Source organism: Marmota marmota, unplaced genomic scaffold, assembly GCF_001458135.2.
Source record: "Marmota marmota marmota unplaced genomic scaffold, marMar, whole genome shotgun sequence".
NCBI lineage: Eukaryota > Metazoa > Chordata > Mammalia > Rodentia > Sciuridae > Marmota > Marmota marmota.
Window position 1 is genome coordinate 25,827,025 of NW_026000174.1, and position 19,951 is coordinate 25,846,975.

Consider the following 19,951-nt stretch of genomic DNA (forward strand, 5'->3'; position numbering starts at 1 on the left):
AGGGTCGGTAATGAGACACGCACCCTGGACAGAGTGCTTCATCTGCCCTCATTCTCAGGTCGCTTGGACCGCTTGTGCTTAGAAGTACAGCCCACCCACTTTCCTATCAGCAGTCTAAGGATTCACAATTTCTGCCCTTAAGTGTTTCTCGGATTGCAGATCAAGGCATCAAGTTAGGGTTGATCTGGAAGATGGTGACTTGCCATTTCTTTCCTCAGTTCCCATTTATCTTTTTTGTGGCTTTATTCTTTGTAATCTTAAGAATAGAGGGTCTAGAAATCAGTAAGGAGGAGGCATTGTGAACTTGTCCAAGCCTTTTTCTAGCACACAGTTTTCTTCCCTTGCTCACATATGTACACACACGATACTCAAAGAGTATTTCCTGTAATCTCGGACACTGGGGATTCTAACTCTGTAGTGACTTAATCGAAGATTTTCAAGATAAATACCATGGGCTCATCCTTCGCAAATCTCATCCACATCTCAGAAATGTTGGTGTGAATACATCTCAGGATAAAATTAATTTGGAGTTCAATGTAGCACACACTTTTAGATGTTCTTAAAACCTTACTTATTGAATAGATTAATCCCTTTCCCCTTAGCGGGATGACAAGAGGAAAGGATAAAGTTGAATGTGTAAAAGGCCGGGATGTAAGACTAGAGTGACAGAGGGAAGCTATTTACTGGGGTCTGACACTTACAGTTATAAATTTTCCGAAGCCAGGCATGTGTCTCTGGCTGAAAATGACAATTGAGAGATCCATCCATTGAATCTCTTAGCCCGGCATCCTCCAAACTCCCCTTTCAGGATAAGTGGGTCTGCGGCGAACCTCTTGGTTCTCATTTCCAGGTAGCCCTGGCTGTGCTTATTATCCATCTCCAGGGTTACTTTAGATTTTAAACAAAAAAAATTAATCCTTTTAATTTTCACATCTATATCATAGATAAAGGATTGATGCTATAAAATTAAATGAACAGAGCAGATCCACTACAAAAGGTAGGAAATCACTGGCATAGACATTTTAGTCCATTTGCAGAAAAATGCCTATTCTCCAATAGGTAGGTCAAGTGCAGAAAGAACCACTACTTGAGGTGAAATTTCCATTCCACACTTGGCTTTCTCTCTATTAGGATAGGCAGCCAAGAGCTGCCTAAATGTTAACATCTCCTGTCCTCACACTAGTATTTTTTGTTGTTGTTGTGGCTAAATGTATTTAGATGTATTTGTTTATAAGGGAATGTACCCTCTTAGGTAAACATACTTTTAGAACCATTAGAGAATAAAATGCATCTTTTTGATTTGTAGATGAGGAGAATCTCATGGTGTGAAATGACTTGTCCTAGGTAACCCAGCCCATTTATGTCATTTCCCCAGCAGGTGCACCCTTCACCATCGGAGAGCATGTGGATGTGGTCAAAGTGATTGCCCACCTGCTTTTGAACTCTCGTTTTCATTAAGTACCTGGTGCAATGCTGCGTAATAAGAGAGTCAAACTTTAAACAAAAGCAAAACATCCATGTTCTGCAGCTGTGTGACACACACAGCAAAGATACTTTTCTTCTTTCCCACACTGACTGATTTCCCTGGTGCAAACAAGATGAGCTTTTGTGAAAATTTTCAAGAGCTTTTCAGTAAGCCAAGCAAAGGGAACCATCTCATGGAACCCTTAATAGAGAAGGGTTATGGAGATACAGAGAACTATTTTACACTTGGACCTGGACTTTCTATTTGTAAGTTTCCTCACCCAAGTATGCCAAACATCTTGTAGTTGGGCAAGAAGAATCCCTGTCACCAGCATAAACACAGACCACGCATGTCTGTAAGAGGCCCTGGGACCTTTTTTTGGAATAGATCTAAGCCCACAGCTCTTTATTTATAGTTTGTCAGTCTTCAGAATTCACATCAGTCAGGTGGAGAGAAGTTGTCCAGGTTGCTGTTTTCCAAGCTCCCCTAGCTTGGGCCCCAGAGAAGTTGCAGGGCATGTTGTGGGCTGAGGAAGGCACCTGTGGTTACACCTGTGCCATTACCTCAGTTTCAGAAATCACTTTGAAAGCATTTGTAACTTCTTATAAGGGCTTAAGAGGCTTGGGGGCTAGAGTCCAAAGTGACTGATCCAAAGAGAAACCAACATGTGTGGGTTGATGTCAAGGTATTCTTCCTCTGAATGGAGTAGGTATGACTGGATGGGCCAGGGAGCAGATGAAGCCACAGGACATTTAAAAGTGGATTGACAGACACTGACATCCATCTCTGTTGGGCCCAGTTCAGCTCTAGGGCATGTGCACACTCCTAGTCAGTTTATTATAAAATTTCATCAACTTCAAGACTTTTTTTTCCCCCTCTTATTCTCACAATGTGAGATGTTTTAGGTGTTCTTTGTTGTTGTTGTTGTTTGTTTGTTTTAACTTAAAAAAAAAAAGTTACTCGAGGAAGCTGGCTTCAGGTGAGAGCATTTGGTGAGTTAGCAAATGGAGCTTTACCTGGAAGGATGCCATATGATGAGAAGAGATAACAGGCAACACTTTGAGTCACCGGGGTCCATTCCCATGGGGACTAGTAATCCTGCAAGCTTCCAGGGCTGCACAGTGTCATTTAGCTACAGCAGGTGCCATTGCAGATGTTCATAATGACCATGCACACTTCTGAAAGGCTATATTTGCAGCTTTTTAGTTTTTCAGTTGTGGGCCACAGAAATATATGAAATATAAAAATTCATGCAAGTGTTAGACTTTTCTTCTTCCTCTTTCCCCCCATCCCTCCTCTTTTTCAAGGATTAATATGAGCATTTTGAAAAATTCACATGGTGTTCTTGGTGATTATGGGGCAGAGTTGTGTCTATACCTTGGCAGTACCTAGCAGGTCTTTCTTAGAAGCCCCTAAAGTTGTTTAATTTTTGGTTTTTGTTTATTTGGTGCTGGGAATGGAACCTAGAGCTTCATACAAGCCAGGGAGGTGCTTGTAGGCTCTGATTTCTTCAGTGTCCTCTTGGCCTTGCCTTTGGCTCCGCAGCGTGTTTATTCCTCACCTCTGGTGAGATATGTAAACATGGAAGCTGCCTCTCAGCTGGCACTCAGCGTCTCAGCCTGCAGCTTCCCGGTGGACCATCCCTCACTATGAATTCTCAACGGCAGCTGTGGAGGCACACCCTTGATTATGGTGTTTCCATTTTGTTTCTGCTTTAATGGCTTCTGGTACTGGTATATAGACCCTCTACCTACAGCCCGGAACCTTCACGTGCTGACGTAGTGCAGCCCTGCCAGCAGCAGTGGGGGCCTGTCGCCATTGCTCCTTCTGTCCTGGGGAAGCATAGGACCAGCATGAAGGAGTGGGGGGAAGTTTTTTGATTGTTGTTGGGCACTCTTGTTGGTGATGGATTTTCTAGATAGCCATGTAGATTATACATTTCTCCTAAGATATGGCGAGGGGTGGGAATGCCAATGCTCCTCTACATTTTATTGTATCCAAGTGTTGTATTTGTATACATATATATTTTTTTACTGAAGAAGAAAAATAATCCTGCCTTTGTACGCAATCCTTTTAACAAATTGTTTATTGTTGTATCCAGGTAACAAGCATGGTAAGTATTTTCACCAAACTGAGTATTCTGTATTTTAGCTGTGCTTGGCAGACTTTTTTTTTTTTTTCGGCTAGCTTTGTGTTACCAGTCTTGGCTTTTCTAGAAAAACTCATTTGGGAAAAGGAGAAACCACCCACCTGTAGTGTCCCTTACCTCCTGAGCTTTTGTAAGAAGCCATGTAGCCTTAGACCCACGGCGGGGATACTCGAGAAAGCATGCGCCCCGCCAGCATGCTGCTTGGCTGGTCCCCCTTGTCCACCCCGCTGCTTCTGAACTATCCCCACCAGGTGTCTGCCAGGGCTCCCCGGCCTCGCATGACCCCAGCAGCTCCTGGGACTGTGGCCCTGTGACAGCCGGCACACACACACAGGCTCTCCACGCTCTCTGGATGATCCTGCCCCCAGTTTATGGCACATTTCTTCTCTGCTCCCCTCATCTGTGTACTTAAAAGCAGGGCCTCTCCCACTGGATTCCCCTAGTGTGTTAAGTAATTGGAGAAATCTCCTTCTGGAAGCTGAAAAAATAAATACATTGTCTACTCTTCTCAAAGGCTTCCCCGTTCTGTTAGAAAATGGATTCAGATTTAAAAAAAAACACCTCTCCATTGGGTGTTTTCCGCGAGTGTTCAGCGTCTCTGTAGTGGAGCGCGTTCTAGCCTCCTGGCCGTGTTCATTTATCCATGCATGTCTGCTTTCTCGGCCTCTTTTGTGGCTCTGTATTTTAGTCCATGTGCTCGTGGCTGTGGCTGTCTAACCTGCCTGGTAGCCGTGCATTCTGTATTAAGTCAGTGTGTCACTGTCACCTTCAAGGATCAGACCGCAAAGGACAAGGCCCTGCAGCACATGGCAGCCATGTCATCAGCGCAGATCGTCTCCGCCACTGCCATTCACAACAAGCTGGGGCTGCCTGGGATTCCACGCCCCACCTTCCCAGGGGCACCGGGGGTAAGTCAGCAGCCAGGTCTGGGAAGGAGAGCTGCTCTGGACGCCGGGTGGGTGCGGGCCGGCCTCCTCCTCCTGGCACTTCTTGCCAATTGGGTCAAATATAAAAAGGATAAAGACTACCTTGTGGTGAACTGAGATGCTGGGTGCAAAGTGGTAAGAAAAAGGAAGGGAGGGAGAGCAGATAGTGAGGAGGAGTGGAGGAAGAGCAAAAGCAGGTGGGAGGCAGGAGGGGGAGAGAGGAAATCCTTAGTCCCTGCAGATGTGGAAGTAAATATCACTTTTCTGATGCAACCTGCCTCTTCTGCACTCTTTCCTGGTCCATGGTCCTGTCCCTGTGACCTCAGGGTCACTGTGTGAGCTAGTCCCAAAAGGGACAACATATTCCCTTGGTCTTTTCATTTCGACACCTACCAAGGGCTGAGAAGCATTATGTCATAATCTCGTTGAACCTTACAGTCATAAATGCCTCTTGCTGTCATTGCCATTTTACAGATGAGAAAGCTGAGGTTGCTAAGTAGCAAGACAAGAGCTAGGTCACAGGCAGATGCACAGTGATGCCTGGATTCAGCTCCAGGGCTCTGCGGTGCCAGAGGCTGCCTTTTCCCTTTATCTCATGATGCCTTGGGCTGGGGAATAGGAGGTGCAGAAGGCCTCAGGGATGCCGGCAGCAAAGCAGTTGCCCTGTTTCTTCTCTGAGCTCCTGGCCCTCTTGTTGCAAGCTTGATCCACTGCTCCACCGGGGCTTGGGTGCTGGAAATCACGGAGGCAGAGTAGTACATAGGGAGTGCTTCAGAGCAGAGGGAGAGGAAGATTGGGTGCATGCATGGGCAAAGTGGTCCCACCCAGTGCTCTGTTGAGTGGCACAAAAGCTCTGAAGAGCAGCCACTTGTCCCCTTCCCTCAGAAGGATTTTTCAGGACAGAGGTGCTGGGGGAGTCCTGGGTGGCAGTTGAGGGACAGTGATGACCACATATGCACTTGGGGAGGTGATGCTGCTGCTGGTGGGTGACTGAACCTGCTGCCCTTCAGCAGGGGCTGCAGTGCATTTGCGTCCTGTGAACTCGCGGTCCTGAAGCCTTTGCCTTTTGTCTTCCAGTTCTGGCCTGGAATGATACAAACAGGGCAGCCAGGATCCTCCCAAGAGTAAGTCTCAAGAGGGCCACAGACAGCAGGGTTAGGGTTACCAGGGTACCTCTGGGCTTTGCAGAGAAAGGAGAGTTAACTGCCATCCTTAGTCATGACCTCTCGGATTCAGAAGAAGTGTAAGCCCATCACTTCTGTGTGGAGGTCTTACAGATGGAATAGGAAGTGGGTTCCTGTCCCTTTATGGCTTTAGGAATAGGAAATGGGTCCTTGTCCCTTTATGGCCTTGGAGGGCAGAGCATGGGCCTTCCTTGCCTGTAAGAGGGCAGCAGAGGTGATTCTGTAGCCCTTTCCACTCTGCTTGCCCAGTGGTAGTGCCTGTGTGATGCATGTGTGTAGGGGATGTCTGTCTAATAGAAAAATCCTACAGATGCCTCGGGGGCAAGGGAAGCAGGCTCAGTCAACCAGAGGATAAGGGCAATTTGGGGCTAAAAGCTAGAGGCAAATCCAACCTGTACATTAAGAGAACTTTATTGGCCTGAAGAAGGAGAGCCTGAAGCATGTCCTAAACCTTGCCTAGACGCAGTGACTGCTGACCTCTGTTTTTTAGGGACGAAGAGAGGTTCAGAGACAGATGTCACAGTGCACAAGAGTCAGGCTGACGTCTGTCCAGCAGGTGCCACTGAACTGGCACAAGGCCTGGTGGTTGGATCCTCAGCAGGCTCCCCACAGGCAGGGACTAGTGTGGGGGGTCCCCATTGGGAGGCCAAGGCCAGGCCTGGGTAGGGGCCACTACTGCTTCCATGATTTCTGATTCTTGGCACCTGTTTGTCCCCAGCGTCAAGCCCTTCGTCCAGCAGGCCTACCCCATCCAGCCAGCGGTCACAGCCCCCATTCCAGGTGAGTCTCCCCATTCTCCCTCCTTGGGGAGACAGTGGCCTCCACAACCAATGGCCAGGCCTGTTCTCAAGAGGGGTGATGCTCTTCTTTGCCACCGCTATAAATTTCCTGTCACCCGTGGAAACTTGCCTGCCCCTTGCAGTCCCATCTCCTATAGGGTAGGGATCAGAATGGAGCTCTGGAGGGTCACAGGGGAGTCCCCCCGCCTAGTCCCAAATAGCTTCAGTCATCTCCCAAGAGCTCTTCAGATGGGTTTGTGAAAAACAGGAAGCCTGACCACTTTCACTGAAGATGCCAGCTCATCCTCAGAAGAGGACGTTGATGCCCGTCCCTCCTCACCATGAACTGGCTGCGTTGGGCCATCACATCCTCAGCACAGATAGTTTTCCTTGCCCTTTCTTAGATACATAGATTTCAATTTATGCTGCACTTTTTGTGAAGGAGCACTTGCACAGAAACCAAAAGTAGTAAACAAATCTGGTTGGCCCCCTCTCTACCCCGCTGCCGCCACTACCCACCGCCGTGTGCACATAGTTGAGAAGTACTTGTGGTGTGGTACAAAAATCATTGCTCAACACCATAGACGCCCCACACCAAAAATGTATCCACACATTGTCCTCTGCTCCAACACTGTGGGGCACCCTGAGGGAAGATTCTAAAGTGCTGGCCACAACAGTCTTAACAAAGAAGATGGGGGGTGGGATTGTGGCTCAGTGATAGAGCACTTGCATAGCACGTGTGAGGCACTGGGTTCGATCCTCAGCACCCCATTAAAGTGAGTAAATAAAGTAAAGGTATTTTGTCCATCTACAACTTAAAAAAAAAAAATTACAAAAAGAAAAGAAAAGATGTTACCCACAAAGATGGGTAAACACAGCACAGCCTGTCTCCCAGGATGTCTTTGAAAACATTCCCTTGGAATTGTCAGCCATTTTTAGCTTGGTCTCTAGCTGAGCCCCTTTATCCAGGATTTGAAGTCCTCTGCCACAGTCCTTAACCCCTTCGCTAAATGTGGCTTCTTGTATTATGCTTGTCCAGCTGGTCACTGCTATGAGAGCCTCAGCCAGAATGTCACCCCTGCCCAGCTGAATTCTGCCCCCTTGACCTGGGTGGGAGGACACTCTCGGCCTTTCCTTCTAGATCACATTTTGTGGAGTCCTGCCCCAGTACCATCCTGAGGCCTGGGGGAAGCCAATGGCCAGGTGTAAAGGTGACCATTGGTCTTTCAGGGTTTGAGCCTACGTCAGCCCCAGCTCCCTCGGTCCCTGCCTGGCAAGGGCGTTCCATTGGCACAACCAAGCTTCGCCTGGTGGAATTCTCAGCTTTTCTTGAACAACAGCGAGACCCAGACTCGGTGAGTGCGCCCCAGAGGTGTGTCTTGATCCAGGACTTACTTGCGTCTCCATCTTGTTCATCTTCTCGCTCAGCTCTGTCTTTTGTCCTTCTCTTTCCCTGGTACCTGTCAGATTGATGCGCTGTGTGAAGCCAACTTGGAGCAGCCCAGCAACTTCCTCTCTAGGAGAAGGGCATTCCTCCTGGCAAGTGGTAGAACTCCAGAGCTGGGTGTTTATTGCTGCTTACACCATAGTTCTCTGGGGAATACTTAAGCTGGAGGGACAGCCCTTTATAGGCTCTTGTGCCTAGTAAAATTTAACACCAGGTGACATTTATTGAGCCTTGCCATGTGGCGGGCACTGTGCGAAGGTATTTAGGTATCTGGTCACATTTTATCTTGTAGAAGCACCGTGAGGGGAGTACCGCCTGGCACATGAGGAAACAGAAAGGCTGAGCAACTTTTCCAAAGTTACCTTGTTGAATCCATGGGTCAAAGATTCAAACTCAAGTCTTTAAAATTCTCAAGTCCAAGTAGTCATTCTACACTACTTTTCCAAGGCTGTGTTTTCTCAAAATAGCAAGTTGTTATCTCCTGAAGGAAAAGTCACAAAGTGGTACTTTTGAACAGCCTCACATAGAATGCAGTGCATTTTAATATTGTAAATACCAGTACCACTGGCATCTGGACTCTATTTGTCATCTTTCTCTCCCCGCCCCATCTTGTACCCATCATCCCATCGTTTCCCATACATATGTGATCCTCCCTTCCTTTCCACCCCACGAGCCCTGTACCCTTTCTCCACACCCACTCCTTGGCTGTGCTTATAAGCCTTGCATCTGTGTGTGGGTGAGTCCAAAGCAGAAATCAAAGGAATCAGGAGTTTGTCTTTGGGATCCTCACCAATTCCTTTCTGCATTCTCCCTCTCCCCCTCCCACCCATCTCGGGGGCTACCAAAAGCATGTACGTCCTGGGCTCGATATGTGTTGCCAATGCTGCTGTCATTCTATCAGGAAAATATGTCATGCAAGCAGTCACAGTCCGTGCTAAATAACCAAGATCCTGAGCAATTGGAAGGGCCTTCCCAGGAAAGTTTGTGTTCTAGCTAGGTGGGAAGGCTCCCATGGGTGGGTGTATAGGGAGATGCTGTGGGCCAGAGGGACTTGGCAGCCATCACCAGAGCAGGGACAGGACAAACCCATGTGTGGCCCACTGATGTCCCCATCCATGAATCCTAAACCCTAATCGCTGGTGGAAAAATAGAATTGCTTCTACGTTAGGGGAAAAATAAGGAAAAAAGATGTAAAGTAGGTCATTGAGCCCATCAGGGAAGTGGGACCAGGGACAGAAGAAGGCCCACAGGATCACTCTTCTCCAAGAGCTGGGTGCTTTTGGAAGACAAGTGGTGCTGGGGGTTAAAATCCATGTACATGGGGACATTAAAATAAAAATCAAAAGAAGGATAACCTTCATGGCCTAGGCTTCCTCTTCTTGGCTCTTTGATGGAAGGCTGGGCTTTGGCCCTCTTTGGCTGCTAGGACGCATGTTTGTGTGACTCCCTGGTGTTCACCTGGTGCTTCGTCTTTCATCCTTGCCTTCTGCCTTCACAGCCCCCCATGAGGTAGGTTCTGTTGGCTTCGTTTTACAGATAGAAACTGAGGCCCCAAACAAAGCCTTCCTATTTAGAAAGTCTCTTAAATTTCCTGTTCAGTTCAAATATTGCCTCTCCAAGCAAGTCTATCTATCTATCTATCTATCTATCTATCTATCTATCTATCTATCTCTCCCTCTCCCTCTCCCTCTCCCTCTCCCTCTCCTCCCCCTCCCCCCTCCCTCNTTCCCCCTCCCCCCTCCCTCTTTCTGCATATGGTCATTTATGTTTTTTAAGGACAGTGCTCTAAGGTGCTTGGAAGTAAAAGCCCCAAGATGATTTCACCCCTGGTAAAATGGTGATGAATCTTTCATCACCATCAAAAAAATATATATTCTTTTAATTAGAGGAGAATCTGGTAACCCCCTTCTTTTTGCTACGTTCTCCAGTTGTGGATCTTGTTTTTATTCCTAGTTGTGTTGTTGGCCTTGACATTTTTGAACCGCTGACAGATTCCTTCAGTCTGTTCTATCCAAATTCACATGCATCTACAAGGAGAAGGGGCTGCAGAGAAGAGGGGCCGCTACCGCTCAGAGAGCCACAGCCTGTGCCCTGGTGGGATGTAGTGCCTGGTGCAAGATAGACAGTTACATGGGAGAGCTCTGTGACATTTGGTGGCTGCTAGGAAGGCAGGGTACGAAATGCCTGAGTGAGGGACCAGACCAGGCCTGCTAGAGGATGTGACCCTCAAGCTGAGAGGTGGAGGATTGGACAAGGAAAGAGTAAGGCACTAGAACATTCTAGAGATGATGAATCTGAAGTATTTAAAGCAATAAATGAAATTGGTGACTATTTTAATAATTCCAGAGCTCACCAAATTTCAGTGTCCAGAAATACGTATTTTATGCATGTTTAGAATGATACCTACCAATCTGAATGTTGAAACTAGATTTAGAATTTTTGTTTAGTTAAAAAAGAAAAAAGTTGGCTAAATATTTAAGTCCCCAACAAATGATTTCAAAGGTACTTAAATAAATGGAAGGGCTGGTGTAAGTCAACACCCTTGGGCCCCTTGAGGAAATAATTATTCTATTTATGAGTTGGGAGCCAGGAGAGATTGGAGCCTTTTGAACTACTACTTGCCAACCAGTGTTTCAGGCCCTGGGGACCCAGCAGCAATGGAAACTAAATTCTTACTGTCTGGAGCCCACACTGTTAGAGAAGGCAAACCACCATGCAAAAAGTACATGTGTAGACCTTCATGGGGTCTGCCTCCATGGGGCATGCCAGAACCCACAGCTACTCCAGTCCCCTGTGTAAAATGGAGGAGGAGGATATGCATATAACTGGCATGCACCTCCTGTACTCTAAATCATCTCTAGGCCATTTATATTATCTAATACCTGTCAGTGCTATGTAAGTAGCTCTTTAATTGTTAGGGAATGATGACAAGAAAAAAAAAATTGTCCATGCCAGGACAGATGTTGTTTGGGGGTTGTATTTTCAATCTGCAGTTGGTTGAATTGAGGATGTAGAACCCATGGATACAGAGAGCCAACCAAGTAATGGTGATTGCTAATATGAGATAACAGACCTTCCTCACAATTGGAAGTTCCTTGAATTGGAAATCTTTGAAAACAGTGATACCATCTAATATGTATGTTGATATTTATGACTTTGCATTATGATACTAAATGACATCAAATATTGCCAATCAAAACCATCATACTACTATGAAATTATTTTTCTACAACCTTAATCTCAGTTGTGGATATCGCTTCTCATAGTTTGATGTTATGAGCATTTATTTTGCAGTCGAACACAAATGAGTAAAAGTATGCGAATGAGTACAGGACAAGTCAGAAATAGGGTATGTCTTTGGTTTTAGTGGAAATATGAGAGCCTGAAGGGTGGTTCTACTGCTAGAAGAAAGTCATGGTTGGTTGACTAATTGAAATGAGGGAGAATTATCAAAATTATTGACAGCTTTTGACACATTCTCAGGCACCAGTCTCTCATCATATAATGCATTCTTGACTTAGCAAATCTCTAGTGCTCTTACAGTAACGGAATAGTACCTCAGGACCAAGGCTGTGCTAAAATGTGTGGATGCTTTCTTTGGCTTTGAGATTTTTTTGTGACTCCCTGGACATTCATTTACTATATTTTCATTCCATTGATAGAAAAATTAAAGCCATCTAAAATATTCAGCTGGTACATTTTTTAAAAAAAGTTGGATATGCTATAGTTAAAATTTAGGAATCAATGTTAAGCTATTGATTTAATAAGGAAGACAAAAAAGTGACTAATAAATGAAAGGGCGCTGAACAATCTAAACTTCACTTTTGGATTCTCTGAATCTTCACTGCAGGCAGATACATACTTACATGATACATTTCTTCTCTATTGTTGGTGGCCTAAGCTCATTGGGATCATGGAGTTACTAGGTTGTTTTGTTTTCCGTTGTGTAAGTGGAAGAGATATAGTAGGTATTGTGGGCAACAAAGAAAGAAGTCGACTAGCCGGGAGCAGTGAGTCTTGTAATGCTTGTCACACTCTCTGTGAGGGACTAGTTCTGTTCCCTTCTACAGAAAAGCTTGGAGAGATTGCTGTCTTGGAGCTAGTGGCAGCCAGCTCAGAGCCAGTGTCCTTTATGATCTCCGAGAGAAGACACAACTGCATACCTATGTCCTAGGTATGAAGCAAAGCCAAGAACCTCGATTGCTTCCTCCTCCGCCTGGGACTGCTGCCCTTGGAGCCAGCATTTCTTGAAACTCACGTCTTTGACTGATTGCATATTTCATTATTGCCATCACTAAAGACTTCACGGTCCTGTTACTTCTACCAGGAGTGGTGTTAGCCAACAGCTTTTAAATGTTATTTGTGTGTGCCAATGCTATGCATTATCTCATTTAATCCTTATGAATTAGCTTGCCCGGTATCAGACGGCCATCTGATAATTGGAAATGGGATTCAGATCCAGGCCTGTCTTCTGACTCCACATCCTGAGATTGTGACTGCAAGGCTGTTGGGTCCATTTGTATCTGAGGAGTGGCCTGTTTTTGTCACCCAAGGCTATAAGAAGCTAATGGAAGAATAATCAGGGGATGCTCGCCCCCTGCTGGTTCCGTGTCATGTGTGCACCAGGCGGCCGCTGCCTCCCCAAGTTGGTGGTTGTTTATGTTGGTAGAGAACCAGCAAGTCAGTCCCTCTGTTACCTTTGGCTCCAGTAGAAGCTAAGAGAAAAACAGCAGAGGGTGAAGAAAGGAAGGAAGAGTCTAAAAAACAAGGACTATTTTAGAAGTGGTTAGTAATGCTTGAAAATATACTTTGTACATGATTTTAATGTTGCCTATCAAAGGAACGTCAAGTGCTAAGTGCGGGATCCTCCACCCAGGGGTGGGTTATTTAAAAAGGCTTGGCCTGAAATCAAGGCCCAGCTCTGGAGACAGTTGGGCAGCTGCTGCTTTATACACACACAAACTCATCTTGGGAAGCTAGCTGCATCCTGTATGTGTCTGGAGAGCGGTTTTGCTGATAAAGCTTAGATGATTCCTCAACCCCCACCCTCTCCCAACCCCGGGGCCTGGCGGGCTCCTTCAGCCCCTTGGTGCAGCCCCATCCTGCCCCAAGCAGCTCAGTCCGTTCACACTTTGCAGGCAATAGCCTGGATGATTGATGCCTCCTGTGGTCCGGATGCCAGAATGAACAAGAGCAGGAGCAGGAAAGGAGCACGGGAGGGGTTTGCTTAGGTAGGAGTTATGTAACAGGAGAAGGCAAAGCTTTGGAAGGGAGAACAAGAGGGACAGGTGAGGATATGCAGACTGTGAAGCAGGGAAGTTTTCTGTGATGTGGTTCAGAAAACCCTGACCAGGAAAGGCGCTCCACAGCACAGCGGGAAGCCCCTGGGTGTCTTCCAGCAGTGGTGATCACGGGCACCTGCTGAGCCGCATGGTGAGCTGGCTGCCAAGTCATCTGCTGTGAGTACAGGAACCGAGGCTCAGGAACACTAAGTAATTTTGTCAAGGACCACTGCCATGAGTGGTGGCCATGACAGCTTTGGCTCCACTGTGTATGTACCCTTAACCACTTCACTCAGCTTTTGAAGAAACGATGACACTATGCAAGAGTGAAACGGCTACCTCCAAGTGTGAGCTCCCCAGCAGGATTGGCTGTCACAGGACCTTCACGTTGGAGGGAGCTGGGCTGAGCTTTCTCTGGGTTGCTTTTCCAACCTGCTAGTTTCTAGGTTTCTTCCCAAAGCCCGGGGCAAGGAGCAAGAGAAGCAAACTGTTCCCACCTGTATTCTGGAACTTCCATCATGCTATAGTGGCATCCTCCCCCTGTAGAAGGAGAGGGCTGATGTTTGAATTTGTACCAGCCATGTGGTTCCTGGGGCAAATGACTTTGCAACTTGCCTTCAGTTTCCAGTCTGTGAAGTGGACATAATAGATTCTCTCTCACTTTTTTCCTGTGGTAATTACACTTAATAACACATCTGAACACTCTTGAGTACTCCACAAATGGCTTTTGAATTTGTCTTATAGCAATATATTGGGAGATCAGGCTAAAAACCTGAATTGGGAACTGTGCTTACCAGATAGTTTGGAGTCTTTTTTATTATTATTATTATTTTATTTTTTATTTATTTTTTTGGAGTCTGTTGAAATTCAGGTTGGATCCAGAATTTTTTTTATATAAATAATTTTTTTGTATAGGTAAATTTACATGGTCAAAAACCTACAAGCATAAAAGAACAGGAAACTTCCCTTTCTTCTAGTTTCTGTCCCACATCCAAGAAAATAATCATTACTACTATGTTCTTAAGAATATTTCCAAATGCTTCTAGAATATGAATATATATTCTCCACCCACTTCCCTGTTTAAAAGAGGCTGTGATCTAGCATATGCTTCAGGAGAGGGCAGCTGTAGCATTGAGAGGATGGGTTCGAGAAACAGAAGTGATGTTGCTAGTTCAGGCAGTTGGTGACAAGGACCAAAAAGACCTTGGGGATTAATTAGCTGTGAGAGATGGGAGTGGAGGACTGAGCTTTTGAGGCTGAGTTTGCTGATACAAGCTGAAGAAGAGTCATGGAATAGAGGAGGAGGCAGGATTGCTAGGAATCGCCCAGGTGATAATGCACTTTGTTCCCGAACGTGATAAAGGTGTTGAAATTGGTATTGGAAACAAACTCGAGAGTTTAAGTAACGTAGCCCAAGTCCCAGTTACTGCACAGCAGCGTTGGCTGTTTGAACTTTGTCTGAATCAAAAGCCAGTGGCTTACAGGAATTTTAGGGAAAGTGAAAGCAATAACCATGCAGGGAGGGCTTGTCATTCACTCATGCCTTCCCACGGATCATCTCAGTGTGGGAAAGTGACACTGACCCCCACCACCACCACCACCACCACCACCTGGGGAAGTGAGGAGGCTGAATGTAAGTCTCACAGTTGAACATTTGGAGTGAGAGGAAAGTCAGGGCACTTGATTTGGGCTCCAAGAGAGAAGTGAATTCCTGAAGGTGGCCTCGGCTTGGGCGTTACAGCACCTCAGACAGGAGGCAAGGAGTTCTTTCTCCTGCCGCCTCTGGCCCCTTACCTTTATTACTAAGAGGCTGGAACAGGCCAGAAGCCTGGGGCTGCTGGGATGTGGGGGTGGGAGCCAGCAGTCCTCCTGGCCGAAGGAACCCAGGTTCTCCCCCCTGGGGAACTGCAGGCCTCTGGCTGAGACTACTCTGAAGTTCTGCAGATACTTCCTGCAGATAACCTTACTCCTTCCCATAAAGCAGTCCATCAGATGATTTAATGAGCCCAAGGATGGTTTAATTCTCATATCTTTATAGCTTCTTTCGAAGGCCTATTTTACCAGATCGACTAACATTCCTTTGTCAGGCCTCAGATCTTGACTTTGGTTTGGAAGATGTGAACCAGTGCAGCTCGATGGAAATGCAGCATTGATGAGCTCTGCACAGGGAAGCAGGGGTGACGGTGTATGAGGATTAGGCTGGAGAAGATCAGAAGCAGGGTTTCAATTCCAGATTGCCAGGAGGAGCCCTGCCTCTGTCCTGGACAGGCTGGAGAAGGGCGAGGGTCACTTGGGAAGCTTTTGAACAGTGGCTTCTTCTTGGAATGGGGGGATCTGGGCAGTTCCCATTTCTGGTCCTTGGTTTAGCATCCTCTTTCTCTCCCTCCATTCAGTGTTTGCCTGTGGCTTTTATAAGCGTCAACAGCACCCCAGCACCTGTGCAGCTCTCCAGGGCCTGCGTGGAACTTTCACATATGTTTCACATATGTTTCACCTTATGTTGGCCCCTAGAGGTGGACAGACCAGGTGCCTCCCTGTGTTGAGATGAAGAAGCCAAAGCCCAGAAAGTTAAACAACTTGCCCCAGGCCACATAGCTCAAAAATAGCAGAGCCTGGATTCTAACTCGTGTGTCATTAATGTGTCCATCACATGCATAGAATAAATGGTCAGAAAGTACATTTGGCATTCCATGCTCCTAGAGGAAGGCTGCAGCTGGTTTGAGGGTTGGCTGTGCCCAGTCGTTGGGCCTCTCCCAGGGTTTTCCTCTTATGTTCCAGCAAGCTCCATCTTCCACTAGGACATGGGAGGTTGAGGCCTTCCCAGGATGGAGGCGATGGTGAGGCAAGGCCTGGGCCCCCGGCCCCCTGCCCCCTGCAGTGCTGAGCTGCCCTGTGAGCTCATCTGCACTCAGCACACACACCCTCCCGTGGCAACAGCCTAACTGCTGGGTGGTTTATTCTCAGTGTCTCTGAACAGGTCTGGGAACTTACCCTCTTTCTTCATTAGCCTTTGGGGATGAGGCAATTGAAAGCATCTGGAAATACGGGTTTTATAGACATTTGACGGAGCCCCAGCCAGGCCTCCATCTGCTTTCCTTGGCAGGTCAGTTCCCCACCCGCCTGCCTTCCCAGTGGCCGTTCCACACTCAGCCGGGAGGGCCTTTTTCCCTGCACTTCTCCCTCCTAAGAAAACAGCAGCCCCTCTGTGGATATGATGGTGGAAATGGGAAGTTGGGAAGGTGAATCACTGCGTGAGATTCTAGAAATGTTTCCAATCATGTTTCTCTTCTGGGAAGAGCACAGGCCAAGAGATGCACCAGCATGCCGGGTGGGGTGGCCAGGACAGGACTGATGCCCTGAGCAGTTAGCAGAGGAGAAGACGCTCACTGCAGATTCACTTCCTCCCTAGTAGGAGCAGAGTACAGCCTCCCCACCCCCAGCCCCATCCGGAGCTGTGTGTGCAAGTCACTTTCTTGGGTTGGCTCCATGGCCATTCCTTGTTCCTGCAGGGTTGGGGGGCCATCAAAGTCTGCCCCGGGGATGGCCAGATCCTCAGTCCAGTGGGAACGTGACAAGATGCAAATGTAAGTGATTTGTCCTTGCTCTGTTCCAACCTGTACATTAGCATCCCTTGACGTGAGTTATTTGTCTTGGTTTCTTTAAATTCTTAAGTGGATTATAATTTTTTTCTCTTGGTATTATTTGACAGCAGTCATTTTTCAAGGTTTTACTACGTTCTTCAAATAGTTGGAATTTTTGGGACAAGTTTAGGAGAAGGCTGCCACCTTCAGGCCAGTGCACTGCACCAGCATATTGTAAGACATGGGTTTGTAGGGCTTTTCTTTCCTCTTCTACAAAAATGGAACTGCCTCATCAGAAGTCTCTAGAATAGATTAGCAGTACTTTAAAAAAAAAAAAAAGTACACGCGGGCACGACAGAGAGAGGGGAAGAAAATAAATACCCAGTGACCATTTTTGTAAGTTCTGTTCTGGTTTGTCTCATCTGCAGTGACGGGCAACCTCCCATCCCACTTTTGAGTACAGTTGCTGGGTGCTGCTGAGAAGGGACCTCAGTATGCAGAGATCTGGAGAAGGCACTGGGTGTCCAAGGGAGGTGCAAGGGCCAGCTCAGAGGCCTCCCTGCTCAGGCACCCTGCATTCCAGTGCTCACAGTATTATCTGAACAGTAGGAATCACCCTTTATTTCTGCTTTAAGTTTTAGTATTTCCATTTTGTAGCTGTCAAAGGGACAGCACTAGTTTCAAATTTTCTCATTTAAAAAAAAATGATTACAAGGGCAAATAACAATAGTGACAAACTATGTGTTAGGCATATTGTTACATAGGGAGCATGAAGAAAGGGACCTGAAGAATAGCTTCAGGGGAATAGGAAGGACCTTTCCTCAACTCCCAGGGAATCTAAATAACCATTCGCAAGCACATATGTTGAGCTTTTAAGATTCCATTCACCGTTATTATTGTTTGCAACTGCTTTGAAGAATAACCGGAGAGATGACAGCTGTAGAAGGAGACAGTGGGCATTTCCCAAAGTCCTAATAGAAATCTGTGAGCCTAGGTGTCAGGTGCGGCCATAGTCCCAGGTGGTTTTGTTGCAGGTGGGGTTTTGCCAGTATAGCATCTGTCTTTGGGGGGCTCTACATGCACCCAGGTGCCCTAGCTCCTGCTCAGCTGCCTGGAGACCTTGAACTGTATGAAAGCTTTGCAGTCTGACCCAAGTTACATTGCAGTCCAGGGAACTTGTGGCCAGTGTAGAATAAACATCCTGAAGTCATATTTTTGTTTCCTTTTATAGTTTGTACCCTTCCTTAAAACTCCATGTTGTACCAAAATAGTCTTTGATTGATGAGTTATTTAAGAAAGTAACACCTGCACATCATGTAGAAGCCAGGTTGAACTACGGGGCCCATAAGAAAAAACAGCGGTCTGCTGCCCTGCACCTTCTACCTCCCAGTTCCACTCCTTAGGGACAGCTGTGCGTGGCCCTTTCCACCACTTCGTGGTGTATTACTTCCACGTGTGTAGATAATATATGAGATATTTCATGTCTCATTCCATCAATTTTAGACAACCTCTATTGATGTCTAACTGTGAAAGACTAGAATTTAGCTCTCTCATTTGGCCTGCACCACCTACTCTCCATTCTTTCTCTCCACTCTCTTTCTCACTCTCCAAAAACTTTTGATTTAATTGACATTTAGTGTTTGTTACAAACCTGTGTACATTTTGCACAAAGCACTGTGATTATATTAGAACCACTTTCTTAATTAGAAAGTTTTTGGTTTTTTTTTTTCCTAAGTAAATCATTGCCTCCTCTTATTTGTTCAGGTTTTGCATACCCACATGAATTCACCCTTAAGGTTTCTTCCAGCACTCTAATACTCTCCAGATGATGGTGTCAATCAGGGAATCTCGCAGGTCCATTCTCCTTGGTGACCTCCCTCCAGGAGCCTTACCCTGTCCACTCTAGACTTGTTGCTGGACAGGTCAGTGTCCAGCTATTAACCTGGTTAGTTCCTCAACCTTTCTTCTGGGACCAGCCCTACCTCCATATTTTTTTTTTATTTACTTTCACATCTTTTAGCTGCGTGTTCTTCTTTAGCTGCTGAGAAAAGATGCTAGGAAGGTCAGTTTTTCTGAAACCTGATACATCCAACAATGGATTCTGCTCTTGTGTCATGGGTAATTTGATTTTTACCTTCGACTTGTAAAACTTTATTCACATTTTCTAGGTGGATTCTGCATATGTTCTTTTTAACGAATAACACTGTACTGGAGAATAAGGTCATTTTTATAAAAAAGAGCAAGTAAATTCTATTTACGTTATGTGATTTGCAGGAGAGGTGGAGATGACTTTCTTTAATGTCTGCTGCATCTTCTCTGTAGGAATCTGTGAGAACACAGGTTTTCATAGGCACCATATCATTCTGACTATGGAAGCAATGAGCTAGTTCCATATGGTCACTTTGTTGAGTCTGAAGATGAACCTTGTGGTATTAGGACATGGATTTCCTATTATATGCCAACACAGGGCCTGGCATATAATAGATATAGGTCTGCTGGTGGCTTTACTAAACTTAACTCCATCAAAGAAATGTGCAGAGAGGCCAGGTGCAGTAGTGCATGCCTGTAATCCCAGCTGCTGGGGAGGTTGAGGAAGGAGGATCATGAATTCAATGCCAGCCTTAGCAATTGCAAGGCACTAAGTAACTCAGTGAGATAAAATAAGGCTGAGGATGTTGCTCAGTAGCCGGGTGCCCCTGAGTTCAATCCCTGGTACCAAAAAAAAAAAAAAAAAAATGTGCAGAGAGAGTATCATTTCTGTTGCTGTTCTTGATACATTGATGACGAATTATGCCTCTATTGAGTGCCTTTGAGACTTTTTAAAAGTAAATGAGTCAAAGTAACCTGTTTGCGATATTAAGAAAATCTAATTTTGGGCTTTGACACATGTATTTCTGCTCATATATTGTCCCAGATAATTTTCTTAGGAGAGTATTTGTTTTCTGCCCTATGTAATCGCCCAACCCTCTTTTGTGTGCCACCTATAGTTTTGGGGAAAAGTATTATAGATGGAGGAAAAAATGACATTTATTTGGGAGGAATGGAAGGAAGCAAGTGAAGGATCTAGCCTAACTTGATGTGGTGGTGCACACCTGTTTGACTTAGGAGGCTAAAGCAGGAGGATCAAAGTTGGAGGCC

The 19,951-nt window shown here is 46.1% G+C and overlaps 1 protein-coding gene across 12 annotated transcripts in view; it reads left to right on the forward strand.

The window, feature by feature from the left end:
• The window catches only part of Tead1 (TEA domain transcription factor 1), a 257,978-nt gene that overhangs the window by 194,028 nt on the left and 43,999 nt on the right, over positions 1-19,951 (forward strand). For 8 of the 12 annotated variants that reach the window (XM_048788366.1, XM_015477640.2, XM_048788370.1 and 5 more), the window contains 5 exons: positions 3,567-3,578; positions 4,388-4,522; positions 5,618-5,664; positions 6,443-6,504; positions 7,734-7,858. In XM_048788366.1, coding sequence (XP_048644323.1) covers positions 3,567-3,578; positions 4,388-4,522; positions 5,618-5,664; positions 6,443-6,504; positions 7,734-7,858 — 381 coding nt within the window. The remainder of the gene's footprint in view (positions 1-3,566; positions 3,579-4,387; positions 4,523-5,617; positions 5,665-6,442; positions 6,505-7,733; positions 7,859-19,951) is intronic. The other 4 variants (XM_015477637.2, XM_015477639.2, XM_015477641.2 and 1 more) reach the window with 1 other exon arrangement.